Below are 24868 nucleotides of genomic sequence, written 5' to 3'. Positions count from 1 at the left end.
AAAATATTGACTCTCCTTTATCGGAAAAGTTTGCCAACCCCTGATGCAGGCCAGGGGTATATGGGTGTTTACTGTCCAATTCTTTCGACTTTCCTGTATGTTTGAAAATATTCTTAATACAATATTGGAAAAAGAAGATGCTCAACATTCTAATAACGCACTCTTGGGGGATGTAAGGGTATCTGAATCCGTGGCAACCCCTTCCCTTCCGTTGAATCTTGCCCTCTTGTCCTGAAAAGTACTTTGACTACAGATAGAGCTGACTCGTGCACCACTTTCAGACCTGCGACATTTTGTAAACGCCAAATAATGGCTTTCTCCCTAAAGGTGTATGTGAATTTGCATAATGCTTTTATTTTTTTTTATTTTTTATTTTTTAAACATCTTTATTGGAGTATAATTGCTTTACAATGGTGTGTTAGTTTCTGCTTTATAACAAAGTGAATCAGTTATGCATATACATATGTTCCCATATCTCTTCCCTCTTGCATCTCCCTCCCTCCCACCCTCCCTATCCCACCCCTCTAGGTGGTCACAAAGCACCGAGCTGATCTCCCTGTGCTATGCGGCTGCTTCCCACTAGCTATCTATTTTACATTTGGTAGTGTATATATGTCCATGACACATATATATGGAATCTAAGAAAAAAAAAAAAAAAAAAAGGTCATGAAGAACCCAGTGGCAAGACGGGAATAAAGACACAGACCTACTAGAGAATGGACTTGAGGATATGGGGAGGGGGAGGGGTGAGATGTGACAGGGTGAGAGAGTGTCATGGACGTAACGCTTCTAGAATTCAACGGGGTGCCAATCTCAGTGATTAACTTCATCTACTGGAGTCCTCTTCCCCCAAAACAGGGTTCTTCTGGATATGGAAGCATCACCAATGGGTAAGTAACATTTTACCTTCAACCTCTCCCGCGACTGGCTGAAATGGAGTGAATGTTTACTGCCCAGCTAGCAATTTACAAGCCTGTAATCAGAGATTTATTAGACACTGAGTGAGTCAGCTAATGAAATTCATGGTCAGTATCCGTTTTCCCATTGTATAATACATAATGGGACAGTCTCAGCTCCTGTCACGGTCAGGATGTTTACATAATGTCAAAGAGCCTCCCAGTGGGCGCCAAGAGATCAGTTTCTCACGTAGCTATTACAATCCTTCTCCACCGGCACTCCGTGGTATCACCTGGAGAATCAGGCACCAGTGAGGACGAGGTATCCCCCCGCCCCGAGATCTGATGCAACTGGTCTGAGGTGTATCCTGGGCATAGGAGGTTTACAGCCTCCCCAGGTGATTCTAAAATGCAGTCCAGGTAGAGAAGCACTGCTCTCATCCTGAGAAGAGCAGTACAGCTATTCCTAATTCCTCTGTATTTAAGGGCGGTCCTGAAACGCTCTCTGGCATCATGTCACCTGTGATGATTTGGAGACGGTCGTGAAGTGAACTAATCCTAGCAATTTTACAGGGGTGTGACTGGACCATTTTCATCTCAGGAGTTCTTGATAGAGATCTGTTTCTTAATTCAAGGAGAAAGACCAACAGTGAGCGAGCGTGTGGGCATCCGTTCGAAAGAACTCACTAAGCTCCTTCCTAAAGGCAGACAAACTAGCAGTGGTTAAACTGGTCTTTAACTAGTGCTAGTGGGCCTATTTGAGCCTGTGCTCTGGGGATCTCAGATCCCTTTATTTAAGGGACGTTTTATTATGCCTGCCACAATCCTGCCCTTTTGTGTTGCCTAGAATAAAATTATCTATAATTTTTTGTCAGTTAGTTAATGTGGATTTGGACCCCAGGGTACAGTTGAAGAGCGTAATACCATTTAGAAAATTACAAGCATCTAAATTACCTGAGCCTTTGCCAGCCATGACATGTGGTGAATTGAACAATGTAAGAGGTATTTTGTAATTCTCTGAAATGACTTTATAAAATTGTCATGATCAAATTAGGGACTAAAGAAGGCAAATTCATTCCCAGTAGATGCCAAAATCCAATCGCTTGCTTTAATTTGGATCAACAGAGACTGAATCAAGCAGGGCTTTAAGGCGATGTATTGCAGCACATTTGTGACTTGATGGTGGTAACTTTAAAACCTCTCTGGCAAATAAATATTTGTGAGAGAGTTCACATTGTATAGAACTGAAACATCAACTCAAAGTAAGTTCTAGGAGGACATGATTTCTTTTCTTTTCTTTAATTAATTAATTAATTTATTAGGCTGCGTTGGGTCTTCGTTGCTGCGTGCGGGTTTTCTCTAGTTGCGGGGTGAACGGTGGTTACTCTTCGTTGCAGTGCGCGGGCTTCTCATTGCAGTGGCTTCTCTTGTTGTGGAGCACAGGCTCTAGGCGTGCGGGCTTCAGTAGTTGTGGCACGCAGGCTCAGTAGTTGTGGCTTGTGTGCTCTAGAGCATAGGCTCAGTAGTTGTGGCGCACGGGCTTAGCTGCTCCGCGGCATGTGGGATCTTCCCGGACCAGGGCTCAAACCCGTGTCCCCTGCATTGACAGGCGGATTCTTAACCACTGCGCCACCAGGGATGTCCCTAGGAGGACATGATTTCTTATACGGTCCACAGTGGTTCTATGAATGAAGCAGACAGTAGTAGTCATCCTTGCCCAGTTCGCTCTAAGTTCTGAAGCCCAAGAACTAGTGTGCACTTTTAAATGTGCTTTGTAGGGCTAATACAAGAGCATTTATTACACAGAAAAAAAATGGTCTCTAAATTTGTATTCTTTTTAATGTTTCAAAGGAATTTTTGACACTGGCTGGGACCTGGGACCCTCTGCTGCACTGCTGTAATGCTTGCACCTGGACAAACATCTATCAACAAAATACAAAGAAACTATAAGGGACTAAAAGTAACTGCATGCGTGCCCAGTTGGGGCAAATTCTGGACAACAAGATACAAAGAGACCAAAGAGCCCCACTGCCACTTCTGAAGAGCCTGGAGCAAAAGCAGGTCACTGCGCATGCCCCCTGCACTCAACACCACCAAAGGGGTGGGCAGACCACCTAAGCAACTCCTCTGGCCCGACCCCTGGACACACCCCTACCCTCACCGCATATAAGGAACCAGCTCGCCTTGCCCCCCAGCAAGTAGGCCAGCAAAGGAACCTGTTACTTGTTCTCCCTCCCGGCCTGCTGCAGCTCAGGCCCCAGTAAAGCCTTGCCTGAATTTCTTGCCTGGCCTCTGATCAATTTCTATTGATTAAGGCGGTCAAGAATCCTGGTCAGCAACATTGTCATCCAAAGTAATCTAAATGTTTCAGAAGCAAACATTACAAAGGATGAGTGATTTTTAAACTGTGCAGAAGTGCACTGCGTTCAAAGTTTGTTGCGACACTGTACACCAGGAACAGCTTACGGCAGATCACCTCCTACCATGGGAAGTGTATTTTCTAAAGATCTCATTTAGTATCTTTCCTGCAGTGAAGAACAGCCCTGTATCTCAAACTGAGTAGAGCTGTTTGCATGGTCCATTGGGTTTTAACTGGAAGGACATTCTTTATATCCAGGAACTACTTATTTGCACTTACTTTTCACTCTGCCCCTCTCCTCCAAGAACTGGGGTAGGTATTGCACCCTTAGGTTAGGAATTTCAAGCTCTACTGTAATAACAGGGAAAATTTCCTACTACTGAGTCATAATAACCAAAGCTTAATTATAAAATCTCCATTGGGCTCCTGATACTTGAAAAGATTATTGTGAACTCTTTTATAAATAGAGACATGAATCTGTTACATATTATATATGGCTGAAAGCATATTCATGTACCCACTACCATGTACCCACTACCAAGTTCAGGACAGAAGAGCAGGTACCTTTGAAAGCCCTGTGTTTGCTTCCTCAGTGGAACCTTCCTCCTCCCCTCTCCAATCATTCCCTTGCCCTTCTTTATAGCTTTAGCACATATGTGTATCACTAAACAGTATGCTTGTTTCATTTTGGCTGTTTTAGGGACTCTACAGAAATAGATTCATACTTTATTTAGATATTCTTCTGCAACTTACTTTTTTCACTTGATACCGCTTTTTTGAGTTTTATCCACATCAATGTGTTCCTTGCACTTTGTCACACGGGAAACAATGCTCAACTCAGTAGTTTATTCCTTTTGAGTTCAGCTGTCACAAATAAAGATGCCTGCTTTGGACGAAGACCAGGTCCAGCCAGCCCCTCCCAGATAGGGTTCCCTGTCTGTCTACGAGCTGAGCCACGCAGCTCTGGTTCTTGGAAGGGGAAGATGGTATTGCCCCCCACATCTTTTATTGCTGCTTTAAATTTCCCACCAGTTCCCCACTGGCCATCTCCTTATTTTGATAGGCGGCTTGAGTCCAAAAGCGCCTGCTGTTGGGCATTGCGATCAGAAACTGAGATGCCAACAGTAATCTGTTCTTTTTAGTGTCCCGGGTGCCTTCGGTCTCCGATATCCAATAAAACGCAGTCAGTTCTGCCCGAACACTTGTTTGGATAAACCCAAATTTGTTCCAGTGTGATTCATGCGTCAGGGCAGAACTTGAGCATAATGCCAATTTCGCATCTGTTTCTGCACAATTTCATCTGGGAGAAACACAAGGCAGAAAACTGCAGCTGCGAATCGAGCCGTGCAGGGATACACAAAATGCACACAGGCACACGTCTCAGGCGACTCCCAGCTCACGCATGCACTAGGGGAGTATTCATACATTTCTTAACCATTTAACGTGCGTCTAACTCTGCTACTGCTTTTATGAGGTTCCCATCTTTTTTATGTGTCACCAGTGAAGTTTCTGAGTGCTGTGCCCCTAGCCCCATCTTCCCCACAAGCTCTGTGGTTTTGATGATGCAGTTTTGTGATTTTTAGGAATGCATATGGTGCCTTAGAGCAGCACTGGCTGTACCAAGGAAACAGGATGGTATTGCAGCTTATTTTTCAGGCTCCTGCAGCAACATGTTCATATAAACCATCCAAAGTTCAGCATGAAATAGTCTTTTTTTTTTATCTTTTCCTGGATCAAGACAATGTTGAGCTTCCCTTTCGATGATCCTTTAATTACCCCAGCCCTTTGCATGAACTGCCCAGACCAGCGGCGGTGTTGGTGACATCGCCAAAGAGCGTGGGTCCACTGCCATGACCGCTCACATCTTTATAAACTCAGCATCTCCGCCGTCTACGGGCACTGCTGAAGCACCAACTTGAAGGAGAATGGAACAGCACTGATTAGAATGATCATCTAAGAGCTTTTAAAATGATTTCTGGCTAAAAGTTTTACTGTCTGGGTTTTTTGGGAATTTGCTCAAGTATCATTATTCTAACGCAGCAGATCTCCTTGGTTTGAAGTTTGGTCTTGGGCATTCCTCCTGATCGATGAGGTCATTTCCCTCATACTCTGGTTACAAGAAAGTGCTGAAAAATATTTATAAGAACTCTGAACCCACAAGGGTGCATTCACGGCGCATGTACTGAACGTGGAATTCATTTTTTAAAGATTGCTTTTACACTGTCACCAGAAGAGCAAAACGTGGCGAGGGAGTTCACTCATCAGTAAGCTTTCTGAGCAGTAAACCTCCACTGTTGTCCTCTTTCACGTTCTATCATAGACGCACTTATGAGTTACCAGAGTGCCACGCTTGTGTGTGTGGTTAATGAACTCTGATTCCACAGGCTTTAAGAGTTATGCCTCGTTTGTAAGACAAGAATTTAAGCATCTCAGAAGCAACAGAGCACAAAGCCAGACAGCTGGATTTGACTCCCAGCTCACCGGCTTAGTGACCTTGGGCAAGTTACTTACCCTCTCTGTGCCTCAGTTTCCCCAACCGTCAAATGAAGAATAACCTACCTCATAGGCTCCCTGTGAGGACTAAATGAGTGAACAGATGTCCAGTGCTTGGAACCGTGCTTAGCACAGAAGTGCCACGTAAGTATTTGCTATTCTTATTATTGGCACAAAAGAAATTCATTCAGCCCCCACTCACCTCGGGTATACCAGAGCCACAGGCGTATGGCGCAAATACTCGTACCAGGGAGACGGCCAAAAACGCAAACAGCAACGCCCACAGGATGTACATTAGGTAATTCAGAATGTAAGCGCTGGCACCCTAAACAAGACACAGAACAAGAAAGAACACGTGAGCCACCGCAGAACCGAGCGACGCGCCTGCCCCTCCGCCAGGCAGCTTCTCTCCGGGTCCTGTGTCAGCGAAGAGGCAGGGTTGGCTTCATCAGCTGCTGCTACTGCTACAGTCGGTTCACACACACACGGCGCCGGCTGCTTCTCCGGGAGCTGTGTACGCACACCTTCTACCAGGTAAGGTCTCAGCAGTCATAGCAACTGTGAATGAGGCTTGGTTTTAATCGCTCCGGGCCCTCAAGTTAATGAAAGGTGTAACAGAAAATTCTGCCTTCGAGCCCCGAGGAAGTTTTGTTTGGTCTCGTCTACGGTGGATCAGCCTCTTTGCTTTCATGAAAGCCACATCCACGCCGCAGCACGCAGCTGCCCTGCCAGTGAGGAAGTGTGGAAACTGCACTTTAGAATACTGCTACCCAGGTGTGGTCCCTGGGCCGGCAGCATAGCATCACCTGGGCGTGGGCTGGAAATGCAGAGTCTCAGGCCCCGCCCCAATATTCCAAATTATCTGATGTGTGCGGAACACTTCCTGAACCAAACACACAGTCTGGCGTCTCTGAGGCTGAGGACCTGGTCTGTGGGCGGAGACCACGATTCCCCAGCCCTCAGCTTCTTGCCACCATCTGGATGCCTCACGTGACGGAGGGGGAACAGGAGGGCACCTACAAGCCAGGCTGTGGGCACGGCCACATGTGTGCCTGTAAAATGCAAAAACACGCTCCAGGAGGCGGCTCTAGCCTTAACAGTCACAGATATTCACACCCTATGTGGTGAGAAATCAGACGGAGGAATACATTTCACCTAGTGAAAAATGGACTCTTTTGAGACTAAAAATAACGTCTCACCCTTGCTAACAGTAATTCTTTGAATCAAAGTATAAATCTTAGAAATGGTTGAAAAGCTAGACGGCCATATTTCCCCCCAAAGTAGGAGAGAAGAAATCAAACATGGCGCCCAGCCAATTCTGCCTGCCCACCTCCATCAACTCAAGCAGAGAATTTATTTTTGGAAGTAATGGAGAGCACTGAGAACATGTGAGATTTCAAGATCCCGGTCTACTTCTGAGATTTGAAGGAATTAATTTTCAACTCCACAGAGAAAGAGGTTTAGCAAATGGCAAAGTGCATTCCAAATGTCTTGAGCTGCATTAAGTCAATCGGGCAAGAGAGTGGGAGAGGGAGGAGGAGAATAAAGGGATTACGTCTATCTTCCAAGAAGAGTTCTAGCTTGAAATGGTCCTCACACTACGCCTAATGTGCATCTTGGCAACTAACTCCCCCTCACCTGGGCTTCTGATCTGGCGATGACCCATAGTCACCGTGGTAACCACTGAATTTGGGTAGAAATTAACCCTTTACCCCAACTAAGATTTGTATGTGGATCTGAAGCTTGGAGTGCCATGAAGGCAAGCGCCTGGTCTGTGCTTCACTGCTGCATCCCCTGGGCCTGGGATATTCCCATCACGGAAAGCCCACAAACATCCTCTGTAATGTGTTCCTAAGATGCATTGGAAGATGATAACTTAATCCACAATGAGATAGCACTTCACACCTGCTAGGAGGGCTATAATCCAAACCAGATAACAACTGGGGTCGGTGAGGATGTGGGGAAACTGGAACCCACATACACTGCTGCTGGAATCTCAAGTGGTGCAGCCGCTCTGGAAGAGAGTCTGGCAGCTCCTCAAAAGGTTAAATATAGAGTTGCCATGTGACCCAGCAATTCCCCTCCTAGGTATCTACCCAAATGAAAACATATGTCCACACAAAAACCTGTAGACAAACATTCAAAGCAAAATCATTCATAATAGCACAAAAGTGGAAGCAACCCGTGTTCCTCAGCTGAGTGGAGAAATGAAATGTGGTCTATCCAGACAATGGAATGTTATTTGGCCATGAAAAGGAGTAAAGTACCAATCTATGCTACGACACGAACGAACTTGGAAGACATTACACTAAGTGAATGAAGCCAGACACAAAAGTCCACGGATTGTATGATTCCATTTACATGAACTGTCCAGAACAGGGGAATCTGCAGAGACAAGAAAGTAGATTCGTGGTTGCCTAGGGCTGGCAAACTTGGGGGGAAATGGGGAGTGACTGCCGATGGGTACAAGGATTCTTTGGGGGTGATAAAAATGTTCTAGACATTCACAGAAAGACAGACAAGATGAAAAGGCAGAGGGCTATGTACCAGATGAAGGAACAAGATAAAACCCCAGAAAAACAACTAAATGAAGTGGAGATAGGCAACCTTCCAGAAAAAGAATTCAGAATAATGATAGTGAAGATGATCCAGGACCTCAGAAAAAGAATGGAGGCAAAGATCGAGAAGATGCAAGAAATGTTTAACAAAGACCTAGAAGAATTAAAGAACAAACAAACAGAGAGGAACAATACAATAACTGACATGAAAACTACACCAGAAGGAATCAATAGCAGAATAACTGAGGCAGAAGAACGGTTAAGTGACCTGGAAGACAGAATGGTGGAATTCACTGCAGTGGAACAGACTAAAGAAAAAAGAATGAAAAGAAATGAAGACAGCCTAAGAGACCTCTGGGACAACATTAAACGCAACAACATTCACATTAGAGGGGTCCCAGAAGGAGAAGAGAGAGAGAAAGGACCAGAGAAAATATTTGAAGAGATTATAGTCGAAAACTTCCCTAACATGGGAAAGGAAATAGCCACCCAAGTCCAGGAAGCGCAGAGAGTCCCATACAGGATAAACCCAAGGAGAAACACGCCGAGACACATAGTAATCAAAGTGGCAAAAATTAAAGACAAAGAAAAATTATTGAAAGCAGTAAGGGAAAAATGACAAATAACATAAAAGGGAACTCCCATATGGTTAACAGCTGATTTCTCAGCAGAAACTCTACAAGCCAGAAGGGAGTGGCATGATATACTTAAAGTGATGAAAGGGAAGAACCTACAACCAAGATTACTCTACCCGGCAAGGATCTCATTCAGATTCGATGGAGAAATCAAAAGCTTTAGAGACAAGCAAAAGCTAAGAGAATTCAGCACCACCAAACCAGCTCTACAACAAATGCTAAAGGAACTTCTCTAAGTGGGAAACACAAGAGAAGGAAAGGACCTACACAAACAAACCCAAAACAATTTAAGAAAATGGTAACAGGAACATACATATCGATAATTACCCTAAACATGAATGGATTAAATGCTCCAACCAAAAGACACAGGCTTGTTGAATGGATACAAAAACAAGACCCATATATATGCTGTCTACAAGAGACCCACTTCAGACCTAGGGACACATACAGACTGAAAGTGAGGGGATGGAAAAAGATATTACACGCAAATGGAAATCAAAAGAAAGCTGGAGTAGCTATACTCATATCAGATAAAATAGACTTTAAAATAAAGAATGTTACAAGAGACAAGGAAAGACACTACATAATGATCAAGGGATCAATCCAAGAAGAAGATATAACAATTATAAATATGTATGCACCCAACATAGGAGCACCTCAATACATAAGGCAACTGCTAACAGCTATAAAACAGGAAATCAACAGTAACACAGTATTAGTGGGGGACTTTAACACCTCACTTACACCAATGGAAAGATCATCCAAAGAGAAAATTAATAAGGAAACAGAAGCTTTAAATGACACAATAGACCAGATAGATTTAATTGATATTTATAGGACATTCCATCCAAAAACAGCAGATTACACTTTCTTCTCAAGTGCGCATGGAACATCCTCCAGGATAGATCACATCCTCGGTCACAAATCAAGCCTCAGTAAATTTAAGAAAATTGAAATCATATCAAGCATCTTTTCTGACCACAAGGCTATGAGATTAGAAATGAATTACAGGGAAAAAAACGTAAAAAACACAAACACATGGAGGCTAAACAATACGTTACTAAATAACCAAGAGATCACTGAAGAAATCAAAGAGGAAATCAAAAAATACCTAGAGACAAATGACAACGAAAACACGACGATCCAAAACCTATGGGATGCAGCAAAAGCAGTTCTAAGAGGGAAGTTTATAGCTATACAAGCCTACCTCAAGAAACAAGAAAAATCTCAAGTAAACAATCTAACCTTACACCTACAGGAACTAGAGAAAGAAGAAAAAACAAAACCCAAAGTTAGCAGAAGGAAAGAAATCATAACGATCAGAGCAGAAATAAATGAAATAGAAACAAAGAAAACAATAGCAAAGATCAATAAAACTAAAAGCTGGTTCTTTGAGAAGATAAACAAAATTGATAAACCATTAGCCAGACTCATCAAGAAAAAGAGGGAGAGGGCTCAAATCAATAAAATTAGCAATGAAAAAGGAGAAGTTACAACAGACATCGCAGAAATACAAAGCATTCTAAGAGACTACTACAAGCAACTCTATGCCAATAAAACGGACAACCTGGAAGAAATGGACAAATTCTTAGAAAGGTATAACCTTCCAAGACTGAACCAGGAAGAAACAGAAAATATGAACAGACCAATCACAAGTAATGAAATTGAAACTGTGATTAAAAATCTTCCAACAAACAAAAGTCCAGGAACAGATGGCTTCACAGGTGAATTCTATCAAACATTTAGAGAAGAGCTAACACCCATCCTTCTCAAACTCTTCCAAAAAATTGCAGAGGAAGGAACACTCCCAAACTCTTTCTATGAAGCCACCATCACTCTGATACCAAAACCAGACAAAGATACTACAAAAAAAGAAAAGTACAGACCAATATCACTGATGAATATAGATGCAAAAATCCTCAACAAAATACTACCAAACAGAATCCAACAACACATTAAAAGGACCATACACCATGATCAAGTGGGATTTACCCCAGGGATGCAAGGATTCTTCAATAAATGCAAATCAATCAATGTGATACACCATATTAACAAAGTGAAGAATAAAAACCATATGATCATCTCAATAGATGCAGAAAAAGCTTTTGACAAAATTCAACACCCATTTATGATAAAAACTCTCCAGAAAGTGGGCATAGAGGGAACCTACCTCAACATAATAAAGGCCACACACGACAAACCCACAGCAAACATCATTCTCAATGGTGAAAAACTGAAAGCATTTCCTCTAAGATCAGGAACGAGACAAGGATGTCCACTCTCACCACTATTATTCAACATAGTTTTGGAAGGCCTAGCCACGGCAATCAGAGAAGAAAAAGAAATAAAAGGAATACAAATTGGAAAAGAAGAAGTAAAACTGTCACTGTTTGCAGATGACATGACACTCTACATAGAGAATCCTAAAAATGCCACCAGAAAACTACTAGAGCTAATCAATAAATTTGGTAAAGTTGCAGGATACAAAATCAATGCACAGAAATCTCTTGCATTCCTATACACTAAGGATGAAAAATCTGAAAGAGAAATTAAGGAAACACTCCCATTTACCACTGCAACAAAAAGAATAAAATACCTAGGAACAAACCTACCTAGGGAGACAAAAGACCTGTATGCAGAAAACTATAAGACACTGATGAAAGAAAGTAAAGATGATACCAACAGATGGAGAGAGATACCATGTTCTTGGATTGGAAGAATCAATATTGTGAAAATGACTATACTACCCAAAGCAATCTACAGATTCAAAGCAATCCCTATCAAATTACCAATGGCATTTTTTACGGAACTACAACAAATCATCTTAAAATATGTATGGAGACACAAAAGACCCCAAATAGCCAAAGCAGTCTTGAGGGAAAAAAAACGGAGCTGGAGGAATCAGGCTCCCTGACTTCAGACTATACTACAAAGCTACAGTAATCAAGACAATATGGTACTGGCACAAAAACAGAAACATAGATCAATGGAACAAGATAGAAAGCCCAGAGATAAACCCACCTATGGTCAACTAATCTATGACAAAGGAGGCAAAGATATACAATGGAGAAAAGACAGTCTCTTCAATAAGTGGTGCTGGGAAAACTGGACAGCTACATGTAAAAGAATGAAATTAGAACACTCCCTAACACCATACACAAAAATAAACTCAAAATGGATTTGAGAACTAAATGTAAGACCGGACACTATAAAACTCTTAGAGGAAAACAGGAAGAACACTCTTTGACATAAATCACAGCAAGATCTTTTTTGATCCACCTCCTAGAGTAATGGAAATAAAAACAAAAATAAACGAGCGGGACCTAATGAAACTTCAAAGCTTTTGCACAGCAAAGGAAACTATAAACAAGACGAAGACAACCCTCAGAATGGGAGAAAATATTTGCAAACGAATCAACGGACAAAGGATTAATCTCCAAAATATATAAACAGCTCATGCAGCTCAATATTAAAGAAACAAGCAACCCAATCCAAAAATTGGCAGAAGACCTAAATAGACATTTCTTCAAAGAAGACATACAGATGGCCAAGAAGCACATGAAAAGCTGCTCAACGTGACTAATTATTAGAGAAATGCAAATTAAAACTACAGTGAGGTATCACCTCACACCAGTTAGAATGGGCATCATCAGAAAATCTACAAACAACAAATGCTGGAGAGGGTGTGGAGAAAAGGGAACCCTCTTGCACTGTTGGTGGGAATGTAAATTGATACAGCCACTATAGAGAACAGTATGGAGGTTCCTTAAAAAACTAAAAATAGAATTACCATATGATCCAGCAATCCCACTACTGGGCATATACCCAGAGAAAACCATGATTCAAAAAGACACATGCACCCCAATGTTCACTGCAGCACTATTTACAGCAGGTCATGGAAGCAACCTAAATGTTCATCGACAGACGAATGGATAAAGAAGGTGTGGTACATATGTACAATGGAATATTACTCAGCCAAAAAAGGAACGAAATTGAGTCATTTGTTGAGATGTGGATGGATCTAGAGACTGTCATACAGAGTGAAGTTAGTCAGAAAGAGAAAAACAAATATCGTATATTAATGCATATATGTGGAACCTAGAAAAATGGTACAGATGAACCGGTTTGCAGGGCAGAAGTTGAGACACAGATGTAGAGGACAAACGTATGGACACCAAGGGGGGAAAACCGCGGTGGGGTGGGGATGGTGGTGTGCTGAATTGGGCGATTGGGATTGACATGTATACACTGATGTGTATAAAATTGATGACTAATAAGAACCTGCTGTATAAAAAAACAAACAAACTAATACTAAACTTTCTTTGGGTTATTTGTATGGAAATTTGTTAATATAAATGTTTCAGACATTACATGAAATTCCTAAAAATCTTATATGTTCTGGTATAATGTTATAAGTCATAATTCTAGTTATTACTTTAAAATGTATATCTCAGAAATAACTAAATTTCCTTGTCAATTGCATTATTACGAACTTTCATCAAATCTTTAACCGAGGTCATTTTTAAGTCTTTTGTCATTTACAGACAGTTCTGGGTTTACTCTGACGCTTTTGCAAAAATGTTCCTATAAAAGGGTTTCATCTTCAAGGAATTCATGGAAAAGACTCTGACAAGTACAGGTTTCTGGTAACTGTACTGCTGAACTGAATGAATAAGCATTTTCAGAACTCTAATGGAAAACTGATGAACTCATAAAAGTGCTAACAAAAGATCAAGATAAAAAAAAATTAATTACATGGGACTGAGTGAACTGATGAGGTTGATTATAATTTTTGTGACTTTCTGTTTGAATAAAAAAAAAAAAAGTTAAAAAAAAAAAGTTCTAAAATTAGATCGGGGCGATGGTGGCACAACTCTGTGAATATCCTAAAAGCCATCGTATTGTACCCGTTAATGGGTACACCCCATGGAATATGGATTATGTCTCACTAAAGCTGTTATTAAAAAATAGTAACATCTTTTCTTCTCAATCAGAAGGTATAAAAATCAACCCTATTTCTTCAGCATGATCAAGAGATCACTCTCAGTAAGAAAAATAAAGCCAAACAAAAGGCTTTAAAGAAAATACATACATCGTGCACATGAAATAGTGGGAAAGGATTTTCCAAGTGAAGTTTGAACCCTAGAGCTAGAAAAAGCCAAGCGGCAAGTGGCACTCGTAGTAGCCACGACGACGGTCAGGACAGACGCTGCAAGGTGAGAGCTCGGACGTCCCCCCGCACCAGCCACGGGGCTCCCAGCCGTCCCCCCACACCAGCCACGGGGCTCCCAGCCAGGACCCGCCCCTGCACCCACCTCCGACTGTTTCACCAGCAGCTCCGACCACTTCTGCCACAGTGGACACTTGTCCCTGTCCTCAAACGTGGTCTCATTGGAAGTCCAGCAGCACTGCTCGTGGCTGTACCAGAAGGCCGACAGGCAGATGCCCTCCTTCAGGTCTGTCATCCAGTCGACGGCAAGATCGATGACCCCGGCCAGGGTGCCTGGAAGCAGCGAGAGCCACTCAGAGGGACGGCCGGCGTGGGCCAGGGCAGCACGTGCGCCCGGAGGGCCAGGCGGCGGTGCCCGTGCCCCGGGCTGCCACTCAGAGGGACGGCCGGCGTGGGCCAGGGCAGCACGTGCGCCCGGAGGGCCAGGCGGAGGTGCCCGTGCCCCGGGCTGCCACTCAGAGGGACGGCCGGCGTGGGCCAGGGCAGCACGTGCGCCCGGAGGGCCAGGCGGCGGTGCCCGTGCCCCGGGCTGCCACTCAGAGGGACGGCCGGCGTGGGCCAGGGCAGCACGTGCGCCCGGAGGGCCAGGCGGCGGTGCCCATGCCCCGGGCTGCCACGCACCCAGGAAGCCTCTTTCTTCAGTCTTGAGGTCACCTGAGCGAGTGGCAGGGCACCAGGTGTGGCAAAGGTGGTGCCCAGCCCAGTGAGACACAAAGGCCAACGATACGCTGTCCTCGGGGGGCTTTGATCGGGCGGGAGGGAGAGACCCGCAGCGCTGAGCCCACCGCAAGCCCCTGGGGCCGAGCGGCTTTCAGAACCCAGCCCTTCCGAATCTTAGAAACAGGGTACCTACACCCTATACATCATGTAACCCCCTCAGCGGCTTCTGGGGCAGGATGCTGGGATCACACACATGAGTATCCTCCAGGAAACCTGACGGTTCAGACAAAACGGAGACAAAACAATTTATAACAGCCTGGTCATTGAAATAAAGTTTTGCCACCAAATGGAATCCAGCTTGAAAAATCTCACTTGTTAGAACTTTCTGGATTTTTAAAAAATTATGGATAAAGGACTGAGGAGCTACATAAGTAAATAACTATCTTAAAGGCCGATAGAAGTGGGATAAAATCGAGTGTGCAGTGGGTCAGAGAAGGCCATTTTAGGTCTCCTTCTAGAATAACCCATTCCAGTCTTTTACGAAGGCAGGGAATACTTTTGGGCTACCAAACTTTTCACACTTTTACTGGATCCTCATTACAACATCAATTCCCCACCGGCATCAACACCAAAGGCAGCCATACACCAGCCTCAGGCGACCTGGCCTTGCCACTCTCCTGGTTCCATCAGCAGTCGCCCACTGTTCTAGCCAGAACACCCGAATCCTCAGCAGCGCACAGGCTCTGACCGCCGTTCCCACGTTTCTCTCCAGGCTCCTCTCTCTCCATCACGAATCCCACACCCTGCCCACACAGTGTTCCTTGGCACACCAGGCCCTCCTCTCTGCACCGCCTCAGATAGCACTGTCCTCTCCCAACCCGGCAGGCTCCTATTTATCTTCCAGATGCTGGCATTTATATCACCTCCTTCAGGAAGGCTTCCCTGATTTCCTAAGTCTGGGCTAAGTATACTTCCCAGGCATTCCCCCATCACCATACTTACCACATCCTGATATGATCAATATTTATATATATGTGTATACACACACACACACCCCACACACGCACACACACTCACTCCAACTAGTCTATAAGGGTGGGGGGAGTCTCTTGTCTGGTTTGTGTGCCACAGTGGGGATCAAGCCAGGTGTCTAGACCCTGTTTCCCCTTTAAGTGGGCAAGGGCCATTGTTGTATTCACATCAGGTACATAGCTGGAACTATATATCCATGTTGAATGAATGAGAGCAACAAACGAGTGAAAATCAGAAAACTCAGGTCCATCCATTCACTCAAGGGCTATTTATTGAGCACCTACTTACTACGTGCCACGTACTGTTCCACACCCTGGGGTACAGCAGTGAACAAAGCAAACTCAGGTCCCTGCCTTCATGGAATCTCACCTTGTGCGAGAAGACACTAGACTGAATAAGTAAGTAAATGAGGGGCTCCAACAGAAGGTGGTAGGTGCTAGAGAGGAGAATACAGCACGTTCCAATGGCAGCCATTTCCTACAATGGTGCAGGAGAACGGTCGGACAGGTCCTCAAAAAGTTAAACAAGGAGTCACCACCTGACCAAACACTTCCATTCCTAGGCATCTGCCCGCGAGAAATGAAAACATATACCCAACACAAGACATGTACGCAAATGTTCACAACAGCATATTCACAAAAGCCAAACAGTTGCTGAACGGAGAAACAAAGTGTGGTCCACCTACAATGGCAACAAAAAGGAATGAAGTACTGACACACGCGACAGCATGGATGAACCTTGGAAACGTTATGCTGTAAAAGAAGCCAGTCACAAAAGACCATATATTGTACGATTCCATTTTATGAAATGTCCAGAATAGGCAAATCTACAGAGACAGAAAGTAGATTAGCGGTTGCCCAGGACTGAGAGGAGGCTAGGGGCACTGGGGCTGATAGCTAAAGGGTAGGGAGGTTCTTTGGGAGCTGATGAAAATGCTCTAAAATTGGCCTTGGTGATGGTTGCAAAACTCTGTGAATACACTAAAAACCACCAAGTTGTACACTTTAACTAGGTGAACTGTTTGGTATGTGAGTTATATCTCAATAAAGCTGTTACATACATACACACATACATACATATAGTGGGCGCGGGCGACGAGGCTCAGAGAGGGAGAGACGTACTTCTAGAAAAGGTGGTCAGAGAACACCTCAAGCAGATGACATTGGAACAAAAACTGCCTTGTGTGGAGCAACAGCGACACCCAGTGGTGGCTCCTGGTTAATGCCCTGCAGAGGAGCCGCAGCTTTTGGGCCTCTCCGTCTTGGGCATCGGAATATAATGTCTGGGCTGCCACTAAGGAGGTGACAGGCCAGACAGTGGGACCCCTGGGGCTCGCCACTGGGGAACGGGAAGGTGAATGGGGCAGTTTTCTGGCTTTTCCTTCATCCAGATCAAAAGAACACTTTAGCCACCTTCACTGCCAAGATCACCCCTTTCTTGCCTCCCTCCTATATTCACCTGCTGATGTGACCATGGGATCGCCCTTCTCCAGTGGTCCTCACCCCTGGCTGCACATTAGAATCACAGGGGAAAGGGGGCTTTACTCAGTGCTAGGGTGTCATCTCCAGGGGTACTATTTAATTGAAGCCTGGGCAGCAGCATTTTTTTTTAATTCCCCAGGTGATTCTTCCTGAAAGAACTGATGGAAATCGGATTAACAGTGAAGCCCGATGGTCGGTATCTGACTTGTTAAAGACAGCCCGACAGGGATCTGAGATCAGTTGATAAATCTATGCTGTGTGACTCCAGCAGGACGCCAAGACATCTACTCTGATTCCTTCATTTTCCGTATTCATCCCTCCTTCCCAGGAGCCAAGAATAACACAGGGTATACAGCTTTATAAATCTTTTCTAAAGAAACACATCAAAATTCGCAGCAAACTACCCTCCCCACCCCCCCCACCTACCTTTAAAGGTCTTCATAGAGCCAAACTAATGGGTGGCAAAACGCCGTATGTCCATGAACTCGAATTCCCTCCCAGCATTGCTGCCAATATACACCGGGCGCGCCGCTGGGAGGGGAAGGACAGGGCGGGGGGGAGGGGCGGGCAGCTGCTGTGACCGGAAGGACTGCCCCTTCAGCTCTCTCCTGGGCCCTTCAGGACATGCCAGGCAGGGAGTCCCTCCCTGGCAACCAAGCCCCTCCTACCGCTGTAGGTGTAACGAGTGACAGGGCGGCCAGAAATCCAAGTCCTCTAATCACAAAATCTTACTCTATGCCCCGCAGGTGCTCTGCAAGTATGCACTATATTCAACCTGTATCGCACAGCCATTCTCTAATCAGTCCTATCACCACAACTAGCGTGTTACTACAGGCAGGGGGGTTTTCTTAATGGAATCTCTTTAGCATGATCAAATTTTTTTCTTCTGAGACATTAACCTTCACAGCCTCCTAAAAGGAAGTAAGTTTCAGGAAACAATTTCCACGGAGGGCTGGTGCATTTGCTATTAAAAGGGGAGGTGTCCCCTCCAGATACTCATTCGTTCACTCTGGAAACAGCTACTGCTCACAAACACGGTGTTGGGATTATACAAATGAAGGACACGGAGTCCCTGAGGGCCAGAACAACCCATGGGCTGGAGGTACCTCCCCCGGGCCTACCTCAGACCCTGTGGTGTCTCGCGTTACAGTGAGCGTCTCTCGATGTTTACAATTCATCTCAGGGCCTGCCGGTGTTAGTAAAGGCCAGTCTCATAGGATGTTTTATTTTTAGAGATCAACACGTTCCCGTCCTTTCTCGCCTTCTACAGGGCCAAGTACTATAGAATGTGAAATGTGTGCTTTCAGTAAAATCCAGCATGGCAGTAAACCTCTGTACAGTGTGGAAAGGGCCAACCCGCTCTCTCGGTACCGCTCTCCAATGACCGCACCTGGGCCCGTCCGTGCCTTGGGGCCTTCTTGCTTTACTGATGATAGATTTATGTTAAGTGCATCGTCGTGCATTGTGCTCTTAGGTATTTGAAGGAACAACCCCCTCGCATGAAGAACAAGAGAAACACCCCACGTACCCGCCAGCAGGCCGATGAGCAGCATTACCGCCCATCCCGACCAGGCGTCCAGCAAGCTCTTGATGAACTCCCATATGGACTCCTTGCTCTTGCTCGTTATCTAGAAACAGAAAGACATTGGAGTTGGCATGGATACACCTTCCAATTCATGCTTCCTTCTCTGAAACTGTTTCCTCAGGCCACACGGTGATTGAGAAAACGAATATAATGAAGCAACTAGACTGCCACTTACGTGATTCTTTCAGTTACCTAGCACAATGGTTAAATGGGCTTTCTAGTTCACAGAGCTATAAAGATGGCATAACAGTCTCCAAAGAATCCAAAAAAATTCACTTAATTAAAAAAACCTCACTAAGTGTGATTTGATCTTTTATTATTTCAAAGCCATTCTGAAGGAAGACATCACTTTGGTGTCACCGTTTTGAATACAAATCACTATTTTAGCTTAAATCGTAAATTTTGTTCACAAAAGACCCTCTTCGACAAAGACTTCAATTCCTTCTTTCATTTTCCAGGCTACATGTTAACAACAAGAACGAACTTACTTACTTTCTTTCTTTCTTTCTTCCTTCCTTCCTTCCTCCCTCCCTCCCTCTCTCCTTTCCTTTCTTTCCTTCCTTCCTTCCTTCCTTCCTTTATGGCTGCGTTGGGTCTTCGTTGCTGTGCACGGGCTTTCTCTAGTTGTGGCAAGCAGGGGCTACTCTTCGTTGTGGTGCACGGGCTTCTCATTGCAGTGGCTTCTCTTGTTGCGGAGCACAGGCTCTAGGCACGCGGGCTTCAGTAGTTGACGCACGTGGGCTCAGTAGTTGTGGCTTGCGGGCTCTAGAGCGCAGGCTCAGTAGCTGTGGCACACGGGTTTAGTTGCTCCGCGGCATGTGGGATCTTCCCAGGCCAGGGCTCAAACCCGTGTCCCCTGCATTGGCAGGTGGATTCTTAACCACTGCGCCACCAGGGAAGTCCCAAGAACTTTCTTTTTTAACGGAAGTATAACTGATTTACAATGTTAATTTCAGGTGTACAGCAAAGTGATTCAGTTATACTTATATATATATTCTTTTTCAGATTCTTTTCCATTACAGGTTATTACAAAATATTAAATATAGTTCCCTATGCTATACAGTAGGACCTTTTTGTTTATCTATTTTATATATAGTAGTGTGTATCTGTTAATCCCGAACTCCTAATTTATCCCTCCCCCACCCCCTTTCCCCTTTGGTAACCATAAGTTGGTTTTCTAGGTCTGTGAGTCTATTTCTGTTTTGTAAATAAGCTCACTTGTACCATTTTTTTAGATTCCACATATAAGCAATATCATATGATATTTGTCTTTCTCTGACTTACTTCACTATGATAATCTCTAGGTCCATCCATGTTGCTGCAAATGGCATTATTTCATTCTTTTTTATGGCTGGGTAATATTCCATTGTATATATGTACCACACCTTCTTTATCCATTCATCTGTCGATGGACATTTAGGTTGCTTCCATGTCTTGGCTATTGTGAATAGTGCTGTTAGCTTTGTGCATTGGCAGTATCACAGCCAATGAGGTTTATCCGAGGCGTGATTACTGCTAATTGTAAATAGTGCTGCAATGAACATTGGGGTGCATGTATCTTTTCGAGTTAGAGTTTTCTCTGGATACATGCCCAGGAGTGGGGTTGCTGGATCACATGATAACTCTACTTTCAGTTTTTTAAGGAACCTCCAGGGGACTTCCCTGGTGGTCCAGTAGTTAAGATTCTGTGCTTCCAATGCAGGGGGTACAGGTTCGATCCCTGGTGGGGGAACTAAGATCCCAAGTGCCTCGCTGCCAAAAAACCAAAACATAAAAACAGAAGGAACCTCCATACTGGTCTCCATAGTGGCTGTATCAATTTACATTCCCACCCACAGTGCTAGAGGGTTCCCTTTTCTCCACACCCTCTCCAGCACTGTTGTTTGTAGATTTTTTGATGATAGCCATTCTGACCAGTGTGCGGTGATACCTCGTTGTAGTTTTGATTAACAGCAAGAAGGCTGAATGAGCCAGCCTGGATCACGCTTTCCAGGCAGATGGTTACATCTAAACACGTTGTAAGAGGACCCCTTTGCCTCCCTGTGTTAACAGAATCCTACATTCCTGAGATCATCATTCCCCTCATGACCCTTTAGAGCAAGGGTTGGCAAACATTTCCTGTAAAGAGACGGAAAGTAACTATTTTCGGTTGGGCAGGTCAGATGGTCTCCGTGGCAACTACCGGACTCTGCTGCTGTAGCACAAAAGGAGGCATACGGAGCATGCGCATGCGCGGGCGGGGCTGCGAGCCAAGGAAGCGGACACGCGCTGCGCTGGATTTGCCCGAGGGCCACAGTCCACGACCCCTGCTCCGGACGGAAGGGCGCCCCAGCTCCCCCGTTCCTCCAGGTCGGAGCCAAGCGGCTGCGTCAGCTTCTCGACGCTACCTCGCTCCCTACACATCTCTCTGCCTCCTTCCCTGTCAACCTGCGTGAAATGATGCGACACAGTCACACTCTCGACGGCACTGCCCCCTCAGCGCACCCTCGGAAGCTGCTCTCCCTCGGTCACCGACAGCCCCCTCGCGGCTGCTTCGTCTCCGACTTGACCCCTCCGCGGAGGGGGCCCCGTCCTCGCCACTCTCTCCCCCTTTCACTTGTGGCCACTCTGCTGGCTGCCCTCCTTCACCTCTACCTGCTTCTTCTAAGCATCGGTCACTGACCCCCAGCCCGCCCCCCGGAACCCGCTAAATCTTGGCACTGCTCCGGGGCCCAAATGCTCCTGACCCCTCTCTCTCCACAGACCCAGGCCACCTGGGCCGCTTCTAAAGCTTCAGCGCCCACTCGCACGCCAAGGACCCCCCGTGCTCCACCAACAGCCCTGACCCTGCCCTTGAACTGCACAGGGTTCTCTCGCCTGCCGACCACCTCCAGCCACAGGCTGGACAAACGGCTCAGACTTACAGCGCCTGAAACCAAACTCAGTGGCCTCCCCCTGAAATCTGCCGCGTCCCTTTTCTCCCCTCTCGTCATCCAAGGCATCACCCTCTTCTGACCACGGCCAGGGCGTCATCCTGGCCCCACTACCCGCCTCCATCCTGGCAACGGCTCCTGTGAAGGATCTGGACCCCAAGCCTCTCTCCGTCGGCACTTCACTGCCCTCTGTCAGATCTTCTTCCTCTTTCTCCTGAGCTCATTTCCAAGCTTCCTGTTTCTCCCCTGGCAGTGCATCTCTCTTGTATCCTGTGGCCATGAAAAAGAAATCCAGGGCTTTCCCGGTGGCGCAGTGGTTGAGAATCCGCATGCCACTGCAGGGGACACGGGTTCGCGCCCCAGTCCAGGAAGATCCCACATGCTGCAGAGCAGCTAAGCCCGTGCACCACAACTACTGAGCCTGCACGCCACAATTACTGAAGCCCGTGTGCCTAGAGCCCATGCTCTGTAACAAGAGAAGCCACCGCAATGAGAAGCCAGTGCACCACAACAAAGAGTAGCCCCCGCTCGCCGCAACTAGAGAAAGCCCACGCGCAGCAATGAAGACCCAACACAGCCAAAAACAAACAAACAAACAAGTAAATAGGAAATCCAGGGACTTCCCTGGTGGTCCAGTGGTGGTGAGTCCACCTTACAATGCAGGGGAAGCGGGTTCGATCCCTGGTCAGGAAACTAAGATCCCACATGCCGTGGGGCAACTAAGCCCACGCACCACAACTACTGAGCTCGCGCACCTCAACTAGAGAGCCCACGTGCCATAAACTACAGAGCCCACGTGCTCTGGAGCCTGTGTGTCACAACTACAGACCACAACTACAGAGCCCACACGCCCTGGAGCCTGTGCGCCACAACTAGAGAGAGAAAACCCGCCAACCACAACTAGAGAGAAGCCCACGCGCCACAACGAAAAGATCCCGCACGCCTCAACGAAGATCCCGTGTACTGCAGCTAAGACCCGCCGCAGCCAAAAATAAATAAATAAATAAATAAATAAATAATAAAATAAAATTTAAAAAAAAAAGGAAATCTAAACTCCTCTTCATGGTCTACTCAGTCGTTCCCAATGCAGCCCCATTGTCCACGTGGCCGGACTCATCTCTAGTCCTCCCCTTCCGTGAATCTGCCACCAAACCTTAGAGCTCCTTGAACTGCCTAAATGTGCCACGGTCTTTCACGCCTCTGTGACCTAAAAAAGAGTCACTCGTGATGAGAATCCTTTCCCCTTCCTCTGCCTGGCAAATTCTTAGTCATCCTTCAAGACCCCACTGAAATCCCACCCTCTCTAAAAACTCCCTCCCTAACCATCCCTCCTAAATGATCCCACAGCACTTGATACGTAACTTTACTGCAGCCCATAAAAATATATATTGATTGCCTACTAGAGGCCAGGCACTGTAATATGTGCTTTCATACACACACTGCCCCATTTAATCTTCTGGTATAATTAACTCCATCCTTACAGATGAGAAGATGGGGTCCAGAAATGGCACCCCAAAAGTCAGCCAGCCTAAAGGTGTCAAAGTCAGGATGTACCCGATCTGTCTGGTTCCAGAGCCCCCTCCTTGCCCTCCACACCACACCTCTGTAGGACACAACCTTCCACCCAAAGCACCTGGTATTATAATTACCTGTCCACATCTCTGCCTCTCCCACCAGCCCTTCTCTTCTCTAGAACCTAGCTCAGCACATGACACATGAACCCAAGCTCTAGCTCAGTGACTGTCCGATGAAAGCATGGCCCAGCCCTCCAAAGGGATTCCCCTCAAAGTGTCCTTATGAACAGCATGTACCTTTCTGTGTCTGTCGGTGTCCCGTGACTTCTCCCTCAGCCAGTCGATGGTGTGGAAGTCCTCATACGTCCCCACATCAGGGAATGGCTCGTCAAGGAAATCCATCAGGTTTCCAGAGCCACTCATCGCTCCTGCATTGACCATGCTACTTACACCTGGGAGAGAAAACCTGCCGTTAAAAACGTAAGCAGAACATCTGCACAGACCTGGCAGAACAATCCACGTGCGCTCTTTTCTTGTACAGGAAAGACATTTCAGCATAGGCACCTCTGCTGTGATGAAAGATACATATAGTCTGTCTTAGTGAGCACAGGCTGCTAAAACAAAAATACCATAGATTGGGTGGCTTATCAACAACACATATTTATTTCTCACAGTTCCGGAGGCTGCGAAGTCCAAGATCAAGGCACTCAGAGATTCAGTGTGTGGTGAGAGCCCACTTCCTGGTCCACAGATGGCCATCTACTCACTGTGTCCTCGTCTGGTGGAGCTCTCTGGGGTCTCTTTCACAAGGGCACTAATCCCATCCATGGGGGCTCAGTTTTCATGACCTCATCACCTCCCAAAGGCCCCTCCTCCCAATACCATCACATTGGGGATCCTCCTACCATCACATTGGGGATTAGGTGTCGACATATGAATTTTGGGGAGACACAAACGTTAATTTCTCTTTTTTAACTTTTTATTTTATATTGGAGTATAGTTGATTAACAATGTTATGACAGTTTCAGGTGTACAGTAAAATGATTCAGTTATACATATACATGTATCTTTTTCCAATTCTTTTCCCATTTAGGTTGTTACAGGATATTGAGCAGAGTTCCCTGTGCTATACAGTAGGTCCTTGTTGGTTACCTATTTTAAATATAGCAGGGTGTACATGTCAATCCCCAACTCCCTAACTATCCCTTTCCTCCACCCTTCCCCTCAGTAACCATAAGTTCATTCTCTAAGTCTGTGAGTCTGTTTCTGACAAATGTTACTTTCTTATTATTCGTGGTAGTTATGTGCTATAAAGTCACCATGGCCACCGAATTAGTGAGTACTAAATCACCGTCCCCAACAGGAATACAGGGTTAGGTTCCTTCGAGCCTCTGGTCACAACATTTTCATCAACCAATCGGTATACAACCTTGTTTTGTGTGTTTCTGTTTAAAGACACCTTATCAAATATATGTCGTTGGTTCATCCACACTGAACTCACAGCCAACAGCAC

General features: G+C 45.5%; 1 protein-coding gene and 1 pseudogene across 2 annotated transcripts in view; one reads left to right on the top strand and one right to left on the bottom strand.

The window, feature by feature from the left end:
• Positions 1–24868, bottom strand: part of CLCN4 (chloride voltage-gated channel 4) — an 87390-nt gene that overhangs the window by 22503 nt on the left and 40019 nt on the right. For both annotated transcript variants that reach the window (XM_059910800.1, XM_059910801.1), the window contains exons 2-5: positions 23653–23807; positions 18873–18972; positions 14257–14444; positions 5951–6073 (exon numbers count right to left, since the gene is read on the bottom strand). In XM_059910800.1, the coding sequence (XP_059766783.1) occupies positions 5951–6073; positions 14257–14444; positions 18873–18972; positions 23653–23796 (555 nt within the window). In that variant the 5' untranslated portion in view covers positions 23797–23807. The remainder of the gene's footprint in view (positions 1–5950; positions 6074–14256; positions 14445–18872; positions 18973–23652; positions 23808–24868) is intronic.
• On the top strand, positions 20388–20510 carry LOC132358045 (U4 spliceosomal RNA; annotated as a pseudogene).

This window comes from Balaenoptera ricei, chromosome X (genome assembly GCF_028023285.1).
Source record: "Balaenoptera ricei isolate mBalRic1 chromosome X, mBalRic1.hap2, whole genome shotgun sequence".
Lineage (NCBI taxonomy): Eukaryota > Metazoa > Chordata > Mammalia > Artiodactyla > Balaenopteridae > Balaenoptera > Balaenoptera ricei.
The sequence above is the reverse complement of the archived record's forward strand: the minus strand, read 5'-3'. Positions and strand labels throughout refer to the sequence as shown.